At 38.4% G+C, this 20,581-nt stretch overlaps 2 protein-coding genes across 13 annotated transcripts; one reads left to right on the top strand and one right to left on the bottom strand.

Annotated features, from left to right (window-relative positions):
- The first annotated feature begins 543 nt into the window (after nt 1-543).
- Nucleotides 544-15,838, top strand: LOC108040969 (protein Aster-B). Of its 12 annotated transcripts, none has more exons than XM_017118696.2 (12): nt 544-1,353; nt 6,934-7,233; nt 7,414-7,891; nt 9,621-9,870; nt 10,364-11,477; nt 11,553-11,805; nt 11,883-12,013; nt 12,133-12,329; nt 12,601-12,882; nt 14,061-14,493; nt 14,558-14,678; nt 15,729-15,838. In XM_017118696.2, the coding sequence occupies exons 1-12, from the start codon at nt 1,073-1,075 to the stop codon at nt 15,762-15,764; spliced, it is 3,876 nt and encodes a 1,291-aa protein (XP_016974185.2). In that variant the 5' UTR covers nt 544-1,072; the 3' UTR covers nt 15,765-15,838. The 12 variants fall into 12 exon arrangements, with proteins under 12 accessions (XP_016974185.2, XP_016974184.2, XP_016974190.2 ...); XM_017118694.2 differs by lacking the exon at nt 15,729-15,838 and having other exon boundaries at nt 568-635; nt 696-1,353; nt 14,558-15,479; XM_017118695.2 differs by lacking the exon at nt 15,729-15,838 and having other exon boundaries at nt 9,624-9,870; nt 14,558-15,479.
- LOC108040971 lies at nt 15,729-18,096 on the bottom strand. Its single transcript, XM_017118706.2, has one exon. It carries the CDS (start codon nt 17,972-17,974, stop codon nt 17,294-17,296), a length of 681 nt encoding a protein of 226 aa, XP_016974195.1. The 5' UTR covers nt 17,975-18,096; the 3' UTR covers nt 15,729-17,293.
- Nucleotides 18,097-20,581: the final 2,485 nt, after the last annotated feature.

Below are 20,581 nucleotides of genomic sequence, written 5' to 3'. Positions count from 1 at the left end.
TCGCGATAACTTACATTTAACATTATGTATAACATTTATACTCATCGACAATACTATTCAATTAAAATGGCAATGCGATTTCAATCGCAAATTAACTTCACTTGAAAATCTTTTAAAGGTCATATAACCGCCCAAATTATATTTAATTTAAGATTCGATTCGGTAAGTCTTTATTGTAATTCATAAAATTTATCATTGCCAAAATGGTTGTAATGCTATCTGGATTCAGGGTCTTTTTAGGAATACTCAACCTGTTGGCGGAAATTAACATTTTTAACACCAAATTTATATTACAGTCCCTGGAGGTAATGTAAGATGTAAGCACTTATCTGTTATCATGTATTTAATTGAGCTTATCTATTTGTTTAAAGATTTGAAACCTATTTTATATTATACGACAAACATTTTTAAAATGTAAATTTAAAAATTGTCGGTAATAAGTGTGACCACGCTATGCATTTTCAAAGGAATGAGATGGTAGCCCTGAACAGCTGTTTTCTGGGATGTCGATATTCTTCATATATCGATATTTATTTCTGGGTTGCCATGGCCCCGACCATTACGCGTAATTTATATACACATTTTATTCACTGAAAAAGAGAAGGGGGAAATAATTAAAATTAAGGCACTAAAAGGTACGATATTTACCTGTGTTTTGATGGGGTAACGGAGTAAAATCACCCGGCTGTTTACAGCGGCGTCTAGCAATCGGCACATCTAGCAACCCTGTTCGCAACGTATACCTTTTATGCGCAAAAAAAGTGAAGAATTCGCTCGGTGGGCTGACGAAAGGCCCGAATTAACATAAGAATCTCATTCATTTAAATTACAAAAACAGCATTTACTCTTGCACAAACTGAAAAACCGTGGAAAAGCGAAAAGTGACAGTGATTTTCCTTATATATGCGATCCCAAAAACCTAACAAAAAGCAACTTCCGCAGACGTCAGCAAGTGCCACATAAAAGAAATAGATAAAATAAACAAATAGCAGGGGTGATGCGATAAACAAAATCAAAAAGAAAAGAAATTATAGACGGCAAGAAAACAGGAGCGGCAGCGAGTGCCGTTGTCATGCATTTTGTCACACAGCAGCGGGCACAACAGCAGCACCACCAGCAGCACAAGTCCACCTCCTCGTCGAGTTCCTCGCTGGCCTCGAGTTCCTCGTGTTCAGGATCTGGATCGGGATCGGGACCGGGATCGGGAGCAGGATCTCGCTTTGTGTCCCTGCGCAAGTCCTCCAGCCAGGGTGCTCTGCCCAAGACCTTGGCCACCGCCCACAGCTTCTTCCATCGTCCTTCGTCCTCGCAGGGCAAGCACAAACGCACCGCCAGCTTAAATGTTACGCCCATGTGAGTTGACACGCCCCCTACCCAATATGCATAGATACATATATACATACTAATGAAATATCTAAAGTTTTATCGCTTTACACAGAAAGAAATTTGGTGAAAAAGGCGAGTGTTTCGAAATTGTACTTACAAATTCTTATTGTCCGACTCAGTACGAATAGATTATGAGCACATTAAGAATAATAATTTTCAAATAATATCTCAATGATCTGCTCTTGAGATTTTTGTAATTGTGCTCCAAATTTTGTATAGTAATTATAAATTGTGTTAATCATTTGGATACATTTTTTGACAAACTACTTGAAAATAACATTTTTCAAGTCAAATATGGGGATAAAACATTAACATTTAATTAAATTTATTGAGAAAACTAATAATTAAATTTCAAAAAACCCCAAAGACATTTAAATTTTATGAGTCATTTTATGAGCTATTTCTGTTTAAGTTGATAAATCATATTTAAAAATTTCCATAATAGAAAAGCTATAAATTCAAGTTAAAAACAGTTTTAAAGTCTACTTAGCTTAAACATTTCGAACACATTCTTGATCTTATTTCCTTGTGTGTAAAAGAAACCTAAGAGTTAAACGTGTTCATTTCTGGTGTAGGATTGCCCGCTGGTTTGCATGTTTAACCCGTTGCTAGTAATATTGCATGTCTGTTATAGCTCCTCTTTGTTCCTTTCAGTTTTAGTTTATCTACCCGTTAACACCCCTCCCAAATCTGGCCACTCGTGTCACCAGAGTGATAATACGGGTTGCCCCAGTCTAATTGCCCCACACCTCTTACTCCTTGCATTTTGATAGCATTTTGCGATTATTGCGCAACAGTTGCCTCGGAAAATGGAAAGGTACAGGGCGGTTCGTCGTTGTAAGGCGCTTTAGGATATCGATTTTGAGGCTATTCAAATCCTACGTACACAATCAGTAAACAAAGAGTATTTAACTTCTTGACTGCAGCAAGTCAGCGAATGTGTCTGGGTTATCATCGTACTGCTGTGGTTATCAGTTAATTTAGGGAATGAACTCAAAATTTAGAAATATTGTTAAATTAAAAGATAACAAGTAAACCAAACCATTTCTTATTTAAATAGCAAGTGGAAGTTTTCCGCTTTCAAAAAAGTTTATCGAATTTAAGCGAAAATAAATAACAAATGGAAATAAGTTAGGGGAGATAAAGAGGAAGTTCTTCGAATTAAAGAATTCCTCACACTTTGATACCCTAGAAAATGTAACGCTGTGGAAAGGCTTTTCTTAAATTACCTCGCATTTAACTAACAACAAGCCATAAAGATCCAAATTCATTCATCATTTTAAAGTGCTTTTTATTTATTAGCCGTTGAGAAAAAGTTCATTGGTACAATAAAATTCCTGGCTTAACTGGATGCAGTCAAAACTAAGTTGTTAAACCAATCATTTAAGTTAGTTTTGATTCAGTGATCATTTTTCAATTTGCCATAAAAATAAGTTACATTCAGTAAGGCAATAATTGAGCAATTTTAAAGGATTTCCACATTTTACAACTGTTACAAAAGTTTTATCGTCTCATCCACCAACTGAATTTATATTATATATACCCAGCAAAATGTACAATTTGTGTTTTGTGCACTCAAGCGTTTTCCTCGTGAGCCAACAAAAAGAAAAACAATTTTCGATTAGCCTTGGCTGGTATTTGTAATTGGAATCGCCCCTCCAGGAGGTTATCCACTTTAGGTGTGCATTTGCATAGCCTTAAGGTGGGCGGCTTGTGCCTTGTCTTTGGGGGCCTTTAGGCATTTATATGGTCTGTAAATAAACGGCTGAAAAATACGGCTAGCGTATGCAGTGGTCTCCTATATCTCGGTCCGATTTTCCAACCCCAAGCAAAAACAAAACCAGGGGAATAGCCTTTCTCTCGGCGGCTGCTCTTGAGTGCAAATCGGAACGTCGAGCTGGGATGACGTGCCCGGCACGAGCTCCCGTTTCTCGATTCTCAGTTGTATATATCGCCATCGCGTGCCTTAAACAAACCTACAAACAAATGACAATCAACAAAAAGAACAAAACTGCGACACTGAACATGGAAAATTAATTAAATAATTAAGAGCGCAAAACGGTAGACTGTGTGGGATAGTTCATAAATTAATGACATTTCGACAAACAGTGCTAAAAATACAAATTATTTCTGCTGTGTTTACGTTTCGTCATCAGTTTTTCGCGGTGACCGATTCTGGTCTTTGCCACTTTTGGCCACTTTTTCGGCTGTTTTTCAGCGATGACATAGATTTTGGTTGAACAATACAAACAGCAAACCAATGCCGAGGGAGGAAATAAAGAAGCCGCCGAGGAAAACACTGAATGTGGAACCAAAGAAAGCCAAGCGAAAGAAAATGTAATACTTTTTCGCTCTTCACTATTGATTTTTCTCCGAGTTTAAGTGGTTTAGTGGTTTCTATGTTGGTAATAGAACAATTACGAACTCTGGCTAAAGTGGTTTTCTTGAGCAGGTAATGCGCTAGTTAGTTTTATGGCCAGTGGCCTTTCATGTCGGAAATGCATTTGAAATCCGGCTCCCATGACTAATGGAGCACTTTGTGACCCCCAAAGGCCAAAGTTCAAGGGGGTTACCGCCCCTACGACGGAGAAATATCTATTATTCAGGCTGTGCAATTTCATTCGCAATGATAATTTGCAGTCCGTACAAATAATTGATACACAGTATATCAGTAATTGCGTAGAATTTAGAAAGATATTTCCCATTGATTAGCAAGCCTTTTATAAAGTTGCACTAAGTTTTGTTCAGTCATTTTATAAAACAATAGAAAGTAGGTAATAAGTTGCATAACAAAATGTATACTTTATTCGAAAATTCCTGGAAATGATCCGAGTAAATCAAACAAATTTATGGTTTGTTGTGCTTAAACTATAAACAAAAGCCTATTTTTATTTTGCCAACCAGCGCTAATTGACGTATCCACCCTCCGAAAAGATGCCTAGTACATATATTATCTTTCTTAATTAACGAAAATGACGTTTGTTGAAACTATAAATAGCATTGAATCACGAGTAATTTATCTCTGATGTTTCCCACTTTCGCAGATATCTTTCTCAGCAAACAACGTCAATTAAGGGGGTATGTGTAGACATTATCCAAACGCCGTTGTTGCAAATTGTTTCCTGGGGGTTACGGAAATATATGGGCATGTTTCTTTAATGTATGCATATAAGTATCAACCACAGAATTTTCCAAGTTTGTTATCGTGTGTGGATGAAATACTTTTTAATGAGTTATTTCATTCTTAAAAGCTAAAATCCATTGGTTAAGCCAAGAACTTTGTTAGTCTTATCTCAGATAGACGACACAACTTCTGATCTCATAAGCACATAATATAAATTCTATATACAAATTATAAGCCATTACATTATCTCTGATCTTTCACACGTTTAACTCTTAGCAATTATAAATACGTAGTCATTTAATGAGGACGAATCGTCGTTTGTACTCCACTCATTTTTGTTTACCAGATTCGCAATGTGTTTCGAATGCTTTTCAACCTATCAAATATGTATATTTTTCATGAACTTGAACTCAACTGTGTGATAAGCAGGTTTGAGTTGAATTTCACAGACCCTTGGGGGTCGATATTTATACATTTGAACGATTAGTGAGAGAAGCGGAAACTCGTATTTATATATTAAGAAGCAGGCACTAGACTTTTTTGCCCTTGATGTAAAAATGTTGGATAAGGCTTATTATCTTTATGGCGATTATCAAAATTCAGTTGTATTACAACTTCTTCCAAAGTACTCGGGAACTTAAAAAGCTTAAAAAGTCATAAAGCTGATTTTCTCATGGCGTAATTTGCATATATGTATATTATTTTATAGTTTCCGAGTGCAGTCGTTCTTTAATAAACAGATGTTTTGCTAAAAAATGGTGTACGAATTTAGCAAAAAAAATTAATATGTTAAACTGTTTTCAGTCCTAACTCAGATAAAGAAACTGGGTTAAATCGTTTTAGCCTTTGTTTGAACAAATACATAGGAATAGTGCTTTTCCCTGACCGTTAAACGCTTTATCTCAAAGCTGGGAATATCTTATCGTTCTTATCAGTGCCAAACAGAGTGGCTGCTAGTATTCGAATATAAGAATATATATATTCAAAATAATAACAATTGTGTGGCACAACACATACACGCCCACACCGGGTAGAAGAGTAGTGCACAATAGAATTGATTACAATCGTTTAATGGCAATTGGTACACCATTCCGTCGCAGCTCACTGAGGCGAGAGCACGTCTAATTGAAAATAATATATATACACGCGTCAAAAATGTTGCGGCGAACGTTGCGAAAAAGTCGGAAACAACGGGTCGTCTGGTATGGAAAGATCTTAGCTCTCTCAAGGGCCTCGAAAACTATCCGTTTTTATTTTGTGTGGGTGATTGTGTGCTATCGTCGGGGCAAACAATTAAAAGAAATTAATTTTAAGCGAAATTACTTAGGCCACCGCCGATCAGTTAAGGCGGCAATGTCTTCCTAACAAGCCAATTGACAGTTGTCGATAGGACTTCCCATTAACCATCAGGGGACCCCTTATCAAAAGCGGTGACTAATTGCTGTTGCGGAAACAATAATGGTTCTTTGTGAATTGCCAGAAGCGTTGCCAGGATTAGCCGTTGAACTCTTGAAAATGGTTTATAATGGCAGCCGTATACAAAGACTTTGATATCACATCAAGTTGGTTGGAAACTACTTATAATATATAAAGTAACTGTGATAGTTTAAAATATATAGTACGTTTTTCTACAGTTCGTCCTTAAGTATATTACATAAAATTTAAACTCAGAATAAAGTTGAACTATTATTTATAAACGTAAAATATGTCATAAAGTTGTATTTGTAACTAATTCTTAAAGTTTTTAAATTTTTGCAATATTCCTTCCTATATTTATGCACCAACGAAAAAAATATTCTAGACCTGTTTAACTTTGAAAGAACATATTAACCTTTATCAACTTGATATAATTAATAATATGGGTGGTTATAAATTGAAGTGGAGCCACCTGTCGTTGATTCTTTATCTGATTTACTTGGAACAAATTTCTATAATGCATTATAATCTAGTTGCTATGATTTTCTTGATATTTCAAGTAGGTTGATATATTTGTTGCTAATTGAACATGGGTTTTAATATGTGATGGTCTTAGATCGACTTCTTTGGATACCAATTTTTTTATCCTAGCCTCATTTCATAGATATATTGCAATTGTAATAAAACTCTGGGTATTATCTTTCACTAAAACCATTGCTCTAAATTGAACCAGTCAAATAGTTTATACTCAATTGTTGTGGGAAAATGTTAATTTGTAGAGGCCTGCCTAGATCATCCAATTAAAACTTTAATAATATTTTACAAATAGTTTTTAAATTGTCATTTCTGACCTTCCCCAATCTCCTTTCCTGTGGTTTTAATGATCCTAAGTATTTTGTTGGATATATAAGATTTATTTAGTTGCTCCTGTTGTTTCGTCGTCTTGGGCATGTGTTTTCTTTTGGCATTTGTTCTTTTGATTTGTTTATATATGCATTTTATTGTAGGATTAAAGATAATGATATAAACAACCCAACAACATCAAGTGTAACCATATCCGGTACGACTGCCGAAAGTCCAAGCATTAGTAAGACCCCTGCCAATGCCAACATGATACCCGAGAACACCCAGCCCGATCAGCTCCAGTCACAGTTACAGACACAATCCCAGCTCCAGCCACAGTCACAATCGCCGTCACAGTGCCAGCAGGCGCAGGATAATCCAGAGAATACCCAGAATCCCCAGCAGCAATCGCAGCCGGTGGAGGAGCAGGCGGAGCCGATAGCTGGTAGCAATGGTGGCGACAGGTAGGTGGGATCAGTGCTCCGGAAACTCTCCAGCAAGGCCTTGGTCCAATTCCGTAAGAGAATTCTTCATTCCTTCCAAATTTGCATGCCTAGTTCAAGAGTTTTTCCATTTAATCAAAGTAGATGTTGTTGGAGGATCCAGTTGAGTTGGTTTTAAAATGTACCCCCTTACCATTACAGGCGCGATTCGATCACCGAGGAGATCACGATCACGAGCACCACAAACAGCAGTTTGAGCAACAAACTCCTGACCATTCAGGAAGCAGCTGGCAGTCTCGAACAGAGCAGCATTTCCATATCGACGTCCTCCAAACAGAACGCTTCCACAACAGTCGGCGGATCGCCACCAGCCGGAGTCCCAGGTGCCAATGAGTCCAACGGCAGCAATCTTAGTTTAAACCAGGCCGCCACTTCCACTAGTCCTGGCTCCAGTTCCATCGCCAGCAACAACACAGCAGCGCCAGGAGCCACGCCAAGCATAAATATTGTGTCCAGCGAGACGAACCGGGAGCAGTCACAGCAGTCGCAGAGCGTCGACTCCAACGGATTTACTGCTCCTGGTGGCTCCGGCACCGACAGTCCCTCCAGCCGGAAGAACTCCACCAGCTCGAAGGGCAAGGCCAGCCAGGCGAAGCTATCCAGCAGCGGTCACGATGAGGTGAGTAAAAGATTGCCATCGGATAGAATCAACCAGCAGATCATTGGGTGGCACACAAAATATTATATGACAAAAACATATCTTTTTAATCAGATGCCTATCGCTAATTATCTAAGCAATTTTCTTAGAATATTTTCATCACGTTTTTTAGGGAATGTGTCATAACGTGATCGTTGGGTTAGTCTTTTAGTAACAATGAGATATGAATAGCACAAATTTTTGATTAAAATGTCGCACTTTTTCTAGACTATATTATCGTTAAAAGTTTTGCGATATAGACCACAACGCTTTTTGTGGTGACGACATTTTATTTGGGACCTGTTAGCATGATATTTCAAAAGATCTATAACCAATGACATTACAAATCAAGTTAATGCGTTCGTTAAACCTATTTCGTTACGTATTCCTGATCAAATGTATAAATTTAAAAAATCACGTCACTTATGGGTAATTTAATTGATTTTCGCAATATACCTTATTTTTATGGGTCCAAAATTAAGTGTTTGAGGTAGGTATTCGAGGGTTCGAACAAAGTAGGGAGTGACTTTTGTGCCTGTGAATATTTTTAATATTTTGATTGAATAGACAATAAATAGCGTTATTCTATCAATACAATTTTAAGGGGTTTACCAATTTAATTATAGTTTTTCAAATGCGATTATTATATATTATTTAAAAACAGTCTTTTTTGGAATTCAATTGTTGAAAAGTTCATGTACTCGAATTGATAACCTGTGATGGTTAGTTTTTCCGATTTACTATTTGCTGGTGTTGATCATTGCTCATTGCTATAAAGATGATTTCTTCACAAAAACATTTCAAGTGCAAACGAATAAATTTCCAACCCGTTTTCATATCTGTATGATTAGGAAGGGCTAGTCAACAAAATTATTTCTGAGGAAAAGCTAGGCAAGGTTTCCAAATCCGCAGTTTGTTGATTTTAACCATTAGCCACAACACACACCCCGAAAAGGTGTGAAATTGCCGCAGCTAAGTGTTCAAATCAAATTAAATACACTCGAACGAGCGATCAATCGATCAGGCGATTGACATACAGAATGCTGAATAGATAGATAGTTGGGACGACAGATAGGCATGGGCTATTGGGATTAATGGCCTCATAGTGGCCATCTGAAAGCTCGATTTAATCTCTGGCTGATAAGAAGCATATGTGAGTATTTAATAACCCTCTCACCCTTCGAGGGGCAGCTGATTAGAATCACCCTTCAATGCGAAAGCTCGCGACATAAATTTTTTCGGGCCCAAGCTTTTTCTATTCATCCATTATTGATAACGTTTCGTGTGCGGAGCTCCTCCATTGACGTTCGCCCGGCTGGCAATGGCAAATTAGACTTCAATAAGCGACGAAGCGTCTCACCAACCAAATGCGAATACCAAAAAAAACAACAAACTAATAACGAGCATTGCAGCGAACTTTGTGTAAATAATTGGGGGTCGTAAACGAACGACAAGCGTGTGGTGTGATAAGAAGTAAAACCAAACACCTGGCCAAAGAGACTTTCCTACGAAAAGGCGTGACTCACCCGAAAAAAAAGTTAACAAACACATCGCTGGTACGAACAGGTGGCCAAAAAAAGTCAAAGGCAACGATATCGAGCTGCTGGTGCTAACAATTTAGAGCTAAAATGTTTGTTCACGCCACCGCAGTCCGCAACAAATGGAAATCCTCATGGTGTTTGATCAACTCTCCCTCTCGCTTGTCTCTCAGCAGGACGTCTCACAGCACCGGCTGAGCGATCTCACCCAGCACGAGCTGAGCCTGCTGCGCGTCGACCGGGATCAACAGGTGACCAGCAGCAGCTCCACCTCCAACGAGAAGCCGGCCAAGCCATCGCGGCTTTCGGAGCGGGCCAAGAAGAAGTCCTGGTACAACGTTATCTATCCTAACTACAAGTCACGGGCCGAGGACTTCAAGAAGCTCTTCAAGGACGTGCCCAACGATGAGCGCCTGATTGTGGGTGAGTAGGGGAGAACAGCCGACAATAATAACATTAGTCACTCCGATAAGCTTATTGATTTGATAAATATTAATTTTAATAAATCTATAAACCCAATCACGTAGAGAAAGAGTGAAATTAAGAAATATAATTCTTATTAGGTAACCCATTAATTCTCTAAATATTTATGATTCACGAGTAAGTCTGTTCACTGCACCATTTAGGCAATAATGAGCAATAAAATTGACTAAAAATCATTTAATATTTTTGAAAAAGTAGTTTTACTATTCATGTCGTAAGTCAATAAATCTGAAATGAAATTTTAAAAAAATTGTTTTGAAAATTTAAGAAAGGGACCTTCAGTTAATAAAACTATATTTTAGTTTTAGTTAAACTCTAAAATGTTACTTGTCACATTCGATAAACTAAATGACGTGTAAACATTAATGAATGCCCGCTGATGAAATAAACCCTAATTGAAGCAATTTACTCAAGTGATTATCTTCTTCCGCAGACTACTCGTGTGCCCTGCAACGCGACATTCTGGTCCAGGGCCGCCTGTATGTGTCGCAGAACTACGTCTGCTTCCATGCGAACATCTTCAGCTGGGAGACCTACGTGAGCATTAAGTGGAAGGATGTGACGGCCATAACCAAGGAGAAGACAGCTCTGGTGATACCCAATGCCATTTCAATAGCTAGCGGCAAGGACAAGTACTTCTTTGCCACGTTCACTTCTCGCGACAAAAGCTTCTTGATGCTCTTTCGCGTCTGGCAGAACACGCTGATGAACAAACAGTTCTCGCCGCAAGAGATTTGGAAGCATGTGCACACCTGCTACGGCGAGGAGCTGGGCCTGACCACCGACGACGAGGACTACATAGATCCCACGGTGGACAACGACAACGAGACAGACTTTGACTTCCATACGGCCATCGATGAGGATAGCCAGTCGCAGCGCCAGTCGCAGCAGTCGAACCAATCCAACCAGTCGAATCCCCAGCTGCCCCAGAGCGGCAACAGCAGCGCCAGCAGCGGCGGCGGCGTTCGAGCCTCTGCTCCACGCAAGTCCAAAACGAAATACTTCTTCAACTCCTCCAAATCCTCGGCCAACGCCTCGGCCAGCGGATCGGATAACAATAAGACCAGGGAGAGCTCGCGCAAACTGAACAAGAAGATGAAGCAGAATGCAAAGGAGCTGATCCTCAGCTCCGTAAAGCCGACGGAGCTTTCGGTGAGCGTCACCATGGGCGCTCCCACCGCCAGCAGCAGCAGCACCGCCGGCTCCACCACAGCCTCCTCTTCCACCATTGCCAACCTTACGGGCTCTGGCTCTGGATCGGGATCGCTATCGGGTTCCAATACGGCTCCAGCTAGCGGCAGTGGCGGCGACAAGAAGAGTGTGGAGAAGAAGGTCAGCACGACTTCAAACTCGGCCGCCGTTGCAGCAGCGGCAGCCTCCTCATCCTTGGCCACTGCCACTTCCGCGGTTCCAGCCACAGAATCTAAGCTGGAAACCAAACGCAAAATGGGAAAAACTCATCGACAACGCGATGATTGCAAAAATGCTGCCGAGAGTGTGCCCACAGATGTCTCTGACTCGTCGGATTCCGAAGAGAATAATTTGCCGTAAGTTGCATGTAAAAACAAATGACTAGTTCAAAGATATTTATTATATAAATTTCCATTTCATGTTCTGCTTAGATTTGTGCCCACTACAGAGTGCACCTCGACACATGAGGGTCGCCAGATCGTCCATACCATTCTGCCCATCAACGTGGACACCTTGTTCAATTTGCTGTTCAGCAAGTCGAAATTTATTACTGACTTCCACGCCACGCGCAAGTCAACGGATCTGGTATTGGGCGAATGGACCAAGAACGAGGAGGGTCTTCAAGTGCGCACCGTAAACGTCACCGTTCAATTGGCCGCCTCTGTGGGACCCAAGACCTCAAAGGTGAATGTGCATCGGTGTTTGAAATGGAAACGAACAAATAAACTGACTGCCAAATGCACGTATTGATTCCCCCTTAGGTAACCGAGTACCAGACGCAAAGGGAATGCAGCAAGCCGGGTGAACTGTATTCCATAGACGTAAATAGTCTTAATGCAGGCATTCCATACGCGGACAGTTTCAGCGTGCTCATACACTTCTGCCTGGCCAGGTGAGTCATCCTTCCTAGAATCGGCGATGACAAGAGCTCCTTGATAATAAATGCATAGGTGTCACTTTGTCATCTCCTCGTGAACTTTTCTAATTGGCTATTTGGATTCAATTTTTTAGAACTGTTGATGATCACACTATGCTGTCGATTCATACCCAGATCAAGTACAAGAAGTCGGTCTGGGGCGTTGTCAAGGGCTTCATCGAGAAGAATACGTGGGCAGGCCTGGAGGACTTCTTCGGAGCACAGTTGCATGCGCTTCAGAGCGAGACCTGCATTCCACCTGCCAAGGGAAAGGGTCGCAGACCGAGGAGAGGTAAGCATCGCAACTTAGGCCACTGTAACCAATTAACTACAATGCAACAACCACAACAACAAGAACAACAAATACAGCAACAAAGCAAAGCAATTTCTCTCTAATCTTGTAATGGAATTACTCAATCAGAATTCAAATTCGATAACTGCCAATGCCAATTGCCATTGCTTCTTCTAACCATACAAAAAAACGCACGCATGTCCACAACTAAACATCAACAACATGTTAAAAACCAAAAGCCACAACCAGCTACAACCAACATACATCTCAGGCATGAATCAACAATCCGCCACCTCAACATCGACCACCACAACAGGTGCTCTCCACACAGCGACCAGTACGGACAATGACAGCATTCAAGAGACGCGTCATCAGCAGAACGAGCATCATCAGCACCAGCATCTGCACATGCACCATCATCACCACCATCACCACGGTAGCCAGCATCATCACCACGATCCCAGGCACTCGCACCATCATCAGCCTCCGCTATCCCATCACCATCAGCATCCTCATTGGCATCACCGTAAGGCTATACTTCCGTCGAGCAGAGGTACAGCTTGAGTAATTTGATCCTTTTAGCTCAGCAATTGGCACGGGGGAACTTGGCTTGGCCCAGATACATATACATCAAATTTTAAAATACTTGGCAAGGGTTTTTGAAAGAAGCGATCGTTTAATCGGTTGTATTTGTTAATCTAATCAGATTTGCACCTGTAAACTCTAAATTTTGTTTATACAAATCTGAATTTGTTTTGGGTACCATTTATCTGAGCCTTTTACTTGGACAGGAGTTAAAACGGTTGTTAGCTTATCAGTTAAAGATATTAGGTTTCGTTACTTATCTAACACGCAAAAGCAGACAAGAAATAATGGCACCTTTAAAGCAAGAGGCAGAGCTATAATTGAAGTCAAAATCTATTTGTTCAGCTAAATATAATATTATTTAGTACTTGTTTTTTAAAAGATAAAGCTTCATTAAAAACAGCGTATCCGTTTAATAATTAAAAGTTTACATGGGATTTAGGTATCAAAGTTCAATATAATAGTTATCAATTTATTAGGCAGTCTCAAAGATTTATGATCTATAGCTGATATGACCAAGTAGCGATTCATAAACCCATGAATTTAACTTCTTTTTGGAATGCTTCCTTTTATTAATCGAATTATTTGTTCTACTTGTAATGATTACTTTTAATTGCTTTATCAAGCCTCGATAAGACTTCGTCATTTTTTAAACTGTGGCATCATAAATATGACCAGTTTCTTTCATAAGTTCATTCAAGCTTCAGCTAATTCGGAAATTCATTGTGCATTGCTCAAATTCTAAATAATCAATCAAAGGGAATTTATAAAAATTAATTATGGCGATTAATAAATTATTCGTTAGAATTTTGTTTCCTGGGAAACGTTCTTCTGTTTATAAAAATTTATCTACTGGTATTGCTAACTTTTTTCGCCTTGACAAGTCTTGTATAATTCTTTGCATTTCTTTCAAACTATGGAATCTTGAGACAATTGCTAGCCTTTCATGAACATAACCCACTTGCTTTATTATTTCAGTTTGATTTATTTATTAGCTATCGATATTCTGTTGTACTCTTAATGTTGTGATTATGTTGCCTGCACCGTCTCTTGCTTTTGTTTATTTCGATTTTTCCGTTCGAATGGTTTGATTTCTAACCGTGCCATTTGCCATTCCTCTCGACGCTCGTCCCCGTTTCTCCGCAGGTACTGCCACGCAAATTCGCCCTCTGGAGGAGGTAGTCGGCCCGGCCCCAGCCGGAGATACTTTGGAGGCCCAAATGCTGTCCACGGGCGGCGTCGCTGGTGCAGCAGTCGGCGCCTCCGCCGGTCACCCGCTGCTGCTCGAGGGCGGCAAACAACAGCAGCTCCACCACCAGCACCACCTGCAGCCGCACAAGCAGCACCACCAGCAGCAGCAGTTGCACCTGGGCGGCGGCGACGGCCAGGCACTGGCGACGGGACACGGGCCACAGGGTCACAGATTCAGACACAAGGGCTTGTGGTTGTTGGTTATACTATTGCTATGCTTGATGCTGGCATTAAATGTGATATTATTACTTAAGCTCTGGAAGCTGGAGGAACGGATTGACGTGGATCTCAATCGGCGGGCCCGCCTGCCCAGTTTGGCGGCCTTGAGGTAGGTCTATACTCGTATTCATAGCTGACTTAATAATATTTAAATGGACGATTCCCCATTTCAGTGAGCTTCCGAGCACGAATCAGGAATGGCTACAAATGCTGCGCGACCAGGAGATGGCGCATGAAAACGAGCTCCACAAGTGGCAACAGGTGCTGCAAACTGCCATCGAGCTACTGAAAAAGGTGAGCATTGTCTGCGAAAAGATCTACAACGATGGCCAGCTGCGTAAGAGCATTGAGTCGATGTCGATGGCGGTGCACACAGAATTCTAAGCATCTCATTAGACGGTGAATAACAGCAGTGAGCAGTGACTTCAGCAAACAACAAGCGATAACTAATTGTAACTTTAACACTCACAACCACACACATGTATACACGCAGTGCGTTTCATAATGCAGGGCAGTTGTAGAGAAGTAAGGATAAAGACAGATTTTTTTCTGAAACCTATTTCCTATTCCTATTTTCTTATTTAAATATTTAATCAGCATTTTTATGTTCCTTTTGTTTCCACCATGTTTATGTTATCATTCGATTGTATATCTTTGCATTTGGTAATTAAATTTCTTCTTGAAATTACCACACACAAGAAGTGAACTTTAATTTCGAATAACTTTTAAATGAGAAGAGTGGTCAGATTTGAAAGTATGATTAAACTGTCTGAAAGTTTTGAAACGCACTGCACCAGCGGGCATTTGTTACTGATCTCTTAGTTAGCAATACACAAACCCCAAAAATTTTTGCATGTTTTTTTCTCTGTTTAAGAAATGTTTTCTCTGGCACTGACTGATGAGATAATTGTTGAAAATTCAAATATTTAAATACAAGCTTTACTATTGAATGCCGACATCTTTCTCAACCAGAGTTAACATTTCTTTAGAGATAAGTTTTGTATTCCGTAGAACAAACTCAAGGCCAGCACATTTTATTGAATGCTTTTAAGAAACTGAATGAAATTGTATTAAAAATCTTTTTGGTCTATCCGCTAAACAAAATTTAAATATTCAGAGAGAGAGAGAGGAATAGTGAAACTAATTCCTGAGGCACCACACAAAATCACAAACTTATTTATTTTTGTAAGTAATTTTTATTTTGTATTTACCTATGTAGAAAGTACTGATTCGCTTTCAACTAACACTTTTTATGTTTGACTAATTTGTATTTTGGTTGCTTCTCTGTAGAACAACATAAGTTTGTCGTTAACCCGTTTTACTCAAATATTTTTTGTTTTTCAGACTGAAAGAACTTTGGCTGAAATCATTGTACGCTAGCAGTTAAATAAATTAGGCAACATGTTGTGCAAGTAAAATTAATCCAATCCAATTGTCTTCGACAAGCTAGCAAAACACCCAAAGCAATGTCTTGGGCCAAGAGCAAAGCCACCAAAAATTCTGAAATTGAATTTAAAATTCACCTAAAATTTAGTCACAAACCCAACACATAAGAGAATTGGAGGACACAAAACCAATTTGTCATTTATACATATTTATGATTATGTTTTAACTGTAAGAATAGCGCAGTGTAATTTAAATCGTAAGTAGCTGCATTTTAGTTAGATTAGAGCAATTGTTTTTGTTTTTACCACGGCATTTACGTGCAGCACCTGTTTGCTTGGCTTTGCTTTATACAAATGTATCTACAAATTTCTCAAGTATTTTATATCTCACAACATACCAAAAACAGAAACAAATCAAGCGAGAGCGCCCTGAATTTTTGTTTTAGAAAATTCATTTATATGTCAAGCAAGCGCAAAACTGGCAAACTGCAGAGTATATGGTTAATATTGAACTATGATATAATTGCCAGTCCTTGGCTAGAGGAAATTTGATAAAAACGATTATACAAAATATTTATTGTGTACAATATTTTTGTAAAACCAATCGAAACAATTGTGAGCAATGTTTTCGTTATTTTGTATAACTCCTCCTAACTCTTTACCCGTACCCATTTTTGGCGCCCGTTTACAGACGATACCGATACCAATACAAAAAACAGAAAACAGAAATTTCAAGGCAAGATTAAAACCAATAATTGCATACTCTATATACACTATATATATGTACTATATATATGGCCAAGTATTGTTAGTCAGTAGTAGTTGCATTTTAAATTAACAGAGCAAAGATAAACAAAACAAAAGCTAAAGGAAAAGGAAAAACAAGAACTTGTGCGAATTGAATCGGAAGTTAAATTAAACCAGAATATTTAAGTAACAAAATTTAGATCTAAGCTATGCAAATTTAAAAGTTGGTTAATCCCACACTAAAAACTAATTCTTGTCAAATTATTTTGGGCCGTCGCAAAATTGTCTTAAAATTTGTGTCACAAGTTAGGCTTAATAACAGAACATACAAGAATAAGAAACCAAATGTTAAGCTGCAGTAATGGAAATTCTAATTTATTACTAAACCAAATAAATAAAAATAAAAAAAAATATTGTTTTAATTATTGCATCAATATGAAAATAAAATTTTAGCATCCCTTTAGCAGGTTCTTTCAGATTTATATTGTGTCGTTAATTATTTAATTTTATTTACTTTAAATGATACATATTTGCTTTTTCAGGAAATGAATTTAGTTTAACCATATAAGCTGGTATTCTCTTATTTATTTATATAAACTAGATAAAGCTATACGGAAGCACATTCACAATTTTGATCGCCTTCATGTGAGATAAGTGAAGTTCTTCACGTAAGAGATCCCTGCTTTAATCCTTCGATTACTAAGTGTAAATTTATGTAATAGCAATGGAACAAGGACTACGTTCCATATACATATTAGCCAATCATTTCAAGTAGTTTTAGACACGCCAGCGATTAGTACGAGATCCTGTTGCCTTGCCGGAGGGATCTAATACCTTGGAGCTGTGCACTTGTAGACGCGTCTTCTTCTCCGAAGTCTTTGACGTTTTCATCTTTGGCGTTTTGGCCTGCGGCTTTACATCCTTCGGGCCACGTTCTTCGTTTCTTGGAGAAAGGGGCAAGCTCTTCATCTGAGAGGAGTTCGATTTGGCCAGCTTCTGTTTGCTGGAAAGTGATCTTTGGGCCACCATCTTCCTACGCCGACCACTGACCACCAGCTTCGTCTTGCTTGACTTTGGGTCACTGGATTCGGGCTTGGACCTGACGCGCCCCTTCGAAATCTTCTCGACCAGTTTCTTAATCACTTCTTTCTCCGACGGCGGCTGAACCATCAAGGCAGTCTGTTTTTTGGTCAGGTGTGCAGCAGTGATCGCGTTTGCCGGTGGTGGAGAGTCGCATTCCCGCCTATATAATGAGGGCATCTTCATCTGGTTGGACTTGGATTTAATGGGTGCCTTCTTCTCCTCGGCGATTGAACGTTCTTCTTTTAGTCTGCGCGTCAACTTACTAGTACCTTTCCCGGCCTCCTTTAATTCTGATTCACGGCGCAGCTTAAGATGGCGCTCCACCATCATGTCGTAGATGGAGGCAATAGGCGTATCCAGCATGGAGGAAATCATGATTAAAATATTAGTAAAAGATTTGAAAACGTGGAATACTTCTTTAAAATAATTGTGATAAATGTGTAATGGAAATGTGTGTGCTCAAACGGGAGGCGTTTTTAACACTGCGAGAACAATATTTATGTAGGAATTGATTTTTCGGTGAACACCTGATCTCTCAAATAAATAAGGTAAATTTGATTCATTTTATAAAACACCTTTTTAAAAATGTAAAATTGACACGCATTAAGGGGTTCTCCCGATTTAACGCTAAGTGTGCTACATTTCCATGATTTTATGAATATCAGTTAAATCAATATATGAAACTCTGTAGAAATTGGAATATATGTATGTTAAAACCAAAGTTCTTAATTATAAGAAAAAAAAAACAAAAAAAGTATGTGCATACTTTTAGGCATGTCATGTTAAAACCAAATTGGATCGGTCCACATTTTTTCACAGGTAAAAAATAAATGTATAAAATTTGAGTAAAGTGGAGATAAAACCTTTTGAAGCCAATAAAGGGAATTTTCTTTGACAGTATGGATAACATTATTTAAAAAAAATAATCATGATAGTAGAATAGAATAGTAGATAGAGTTTTATGATTTTGAGTTTTCCTTCAAGCCACGAAGTGCAACTGGAAGTCATAAAGGGCTTTGACCCACTTTCCATTGCTCTGTTTTATTGCCAAACTCGACCAAGTTCAAAAGCCTACAAGAAATTCACATGACGCCGAATGAGTAAGATCACCGACTTTGTTTGTGTCGCTTCTTTTGTTGCATTACAGCTCTCCTCTGGGCTATATCAACAAATGGCAACCTGACTGACTGATAAGAGTTCAAGTTCATTAAACCGAATAAAAATCAGGAACAATTTGTGAAATTCCGAATGCGTTTCAACTGGCACGGCATGTAAGAAAATAGGTAACTCAATTAACTAAGAAATAAGTCATAAATATACTTGTATATATGTACATACGTGTATATATTTAAGTGGTGAGAGCCCATTATGAAATACAATTTTTATAATGGGTCTTAATAAACTTAATCCTTGATTAAGCGGTTTTATAACAAAAGTTCAACAAACTTTGTATGGGAAGTGAAAAGTAGTATTCTCTTTTAATAATAAAATTGTGTTTTGCGAGAATCATAATTGAGATTAAGATTTTAAGAAAGTTAACCAAATTATATTAATTTGTAAACTTTATAAGAAAAATATAGCACATTTATATTTTTATAACTTGTTTTGACATAAGTTACTATTATTTTGAATACAGCTGTGAACCAAATTTTCACAGAGAAACTAAATTAATAAAGATTTTCGCCAAAACAAGAAAAATAAAAAATGGAATAGCAACAAAATATATACGTTCCCAGCAATTTGCTTAATAAAATTTGTCTAGAAATTCAATATTTGTTGTATGCTCACGCACACGACGAAAAAGTCGACAGCACGCACTTACGCACTCACCAAAAGAGCAAAAATGGGAAAAAAGAAAGAAAGAAAATAAGAATCTTATCAGTAGGAGAACAAAGAACAAAAAAAAACAAAGTACAGTAAAAACCGAAACTCGGCGGAAACCAAAAACAAAAAGAAAGCTGTCAGAAACCGAGAACAAAAACAAAATGCTGTGTTATTTTTCAAGGTTAAGAGCAAGTGCGTGTGCGTGAATTTGTACCAGTATATGTGTCTCGCACATTTTGCACATTGTGCGTACAAATAAAAAACAACATCAACGCGACCACCAACACAGCAACAGGAAAAAATATTTTTTTATAGAGAGCAAAGAGATACGCAGCGAAAACGAAAAAAAAGAGCGACTGCAACAACAAATCCGTCAACTTGCCGACTTGTATTCGCTTTAAGTTTATGGCAACATAATAAACTTAATTATTTCCCCCCAAACTGAAACATCATCATTATTTAGGCCTAATTTTCAAATGTGTGTTATTTTCCATTTGATTTGGTCAACGACACAGCAGCACTTAATATGGTTTTATTACCGTTCCAAGTTCTAATTGCAATCCCTTCTCCCTCTCTCTTTCTTCTTCCTCCTTTTCCACCCACATATGTATAACACATACATATATATATCCGCAAATTGCACACACACACACTGTACGTATACGCATTCATATTGCGTATACGCAGCGGTTACCGACGGCGAGTTTAATGACTGATAAGAGTTGAAAGTTAAAATTTGCTGAGAAGAGTCAAAAAGAATTTTTAATGAAAGTGGAACCACTTCAGAGCCTTTAACTTATTTTATTTTCAAATGGTGGCTTATTAACAGCCTTTGCCTGTAAAGCAAACTTTATAAAATAGAACAAATAATTGTAACCATTATTTGTCCCATTAATTCTAAAAACCCTTTCAATACATTCTAGAAACCTTTTGTTTCAACAACAATTTTTCCTATAAAATGGTAATCACTTTACAATACCCAATCACAAATGAGTCAAACGATTCGGTTTTGCGCTAAACATAAAATCGTCGAGAAACCATTCGCTACTCTAAAAACGTCTTTAAACTTGTTGAATGACTTCTGGGTTGCCAATCAAGACCTTAAATTTCTATCGCCAAGTCGAAATTGGAGATCAACCACACACACACTTTTTTATT

This window comes from Drosophila rhopaloa, unplaced genomic scaffold (genome assembly GCF_018152115.1).
Source record: "Drosophila rhopaloa isolate 14029-0021.01 unplaced genomic scaffold, ASM1815211v1 contig_2, whole genome shotgun sequence".
Lineage (NCBI taxonomy): Eukaryota > Metazoa > Arthropoda > Insecta > Diptera > Drosophilidae > Drosophila > Drosophila rhopaloa.
The sequence above is the reverse complement of the archived record's forward strand: the minus strand, read 5'-3'. Positions and strand labels throughout refer to the sequence as shown.

What these genes read in the sequence shown, in the direction of transcription:
- LOC108040969 (XM_017118694.2), top strand. Translation starts at nt 1,073, where the DNA reads ATGCATTTTGTCACACAGCAGCGGGCACAACAGCAGCACCACCAGCAG. An exon ending in CCAGCAGCGGTCACGATGAG is followed by an intron (nt 7,892 to 9,620) that starts GTGAGTAAAAGA and finishes CTTGTCTCTCAG; the next exon opens with CAGGACGTCTCACAGCACCG. An exon ending in ATACACTTCTGCCTGGCCAG is followed by an intron (nt 12,014 to 12,132) that starts GTGAGTCATCCT and finishes TCAATTTTTTAG; the next exon opens with AACTGTTGATGATCACACTA.
- LOC108040971 (XM_017118706.2), bottom strand. Translation starts at nt 17,974, where the DNA reads ATGATTTCCTCCATGCTGGATACGCCTATTGCCTCCATCTACGACATG.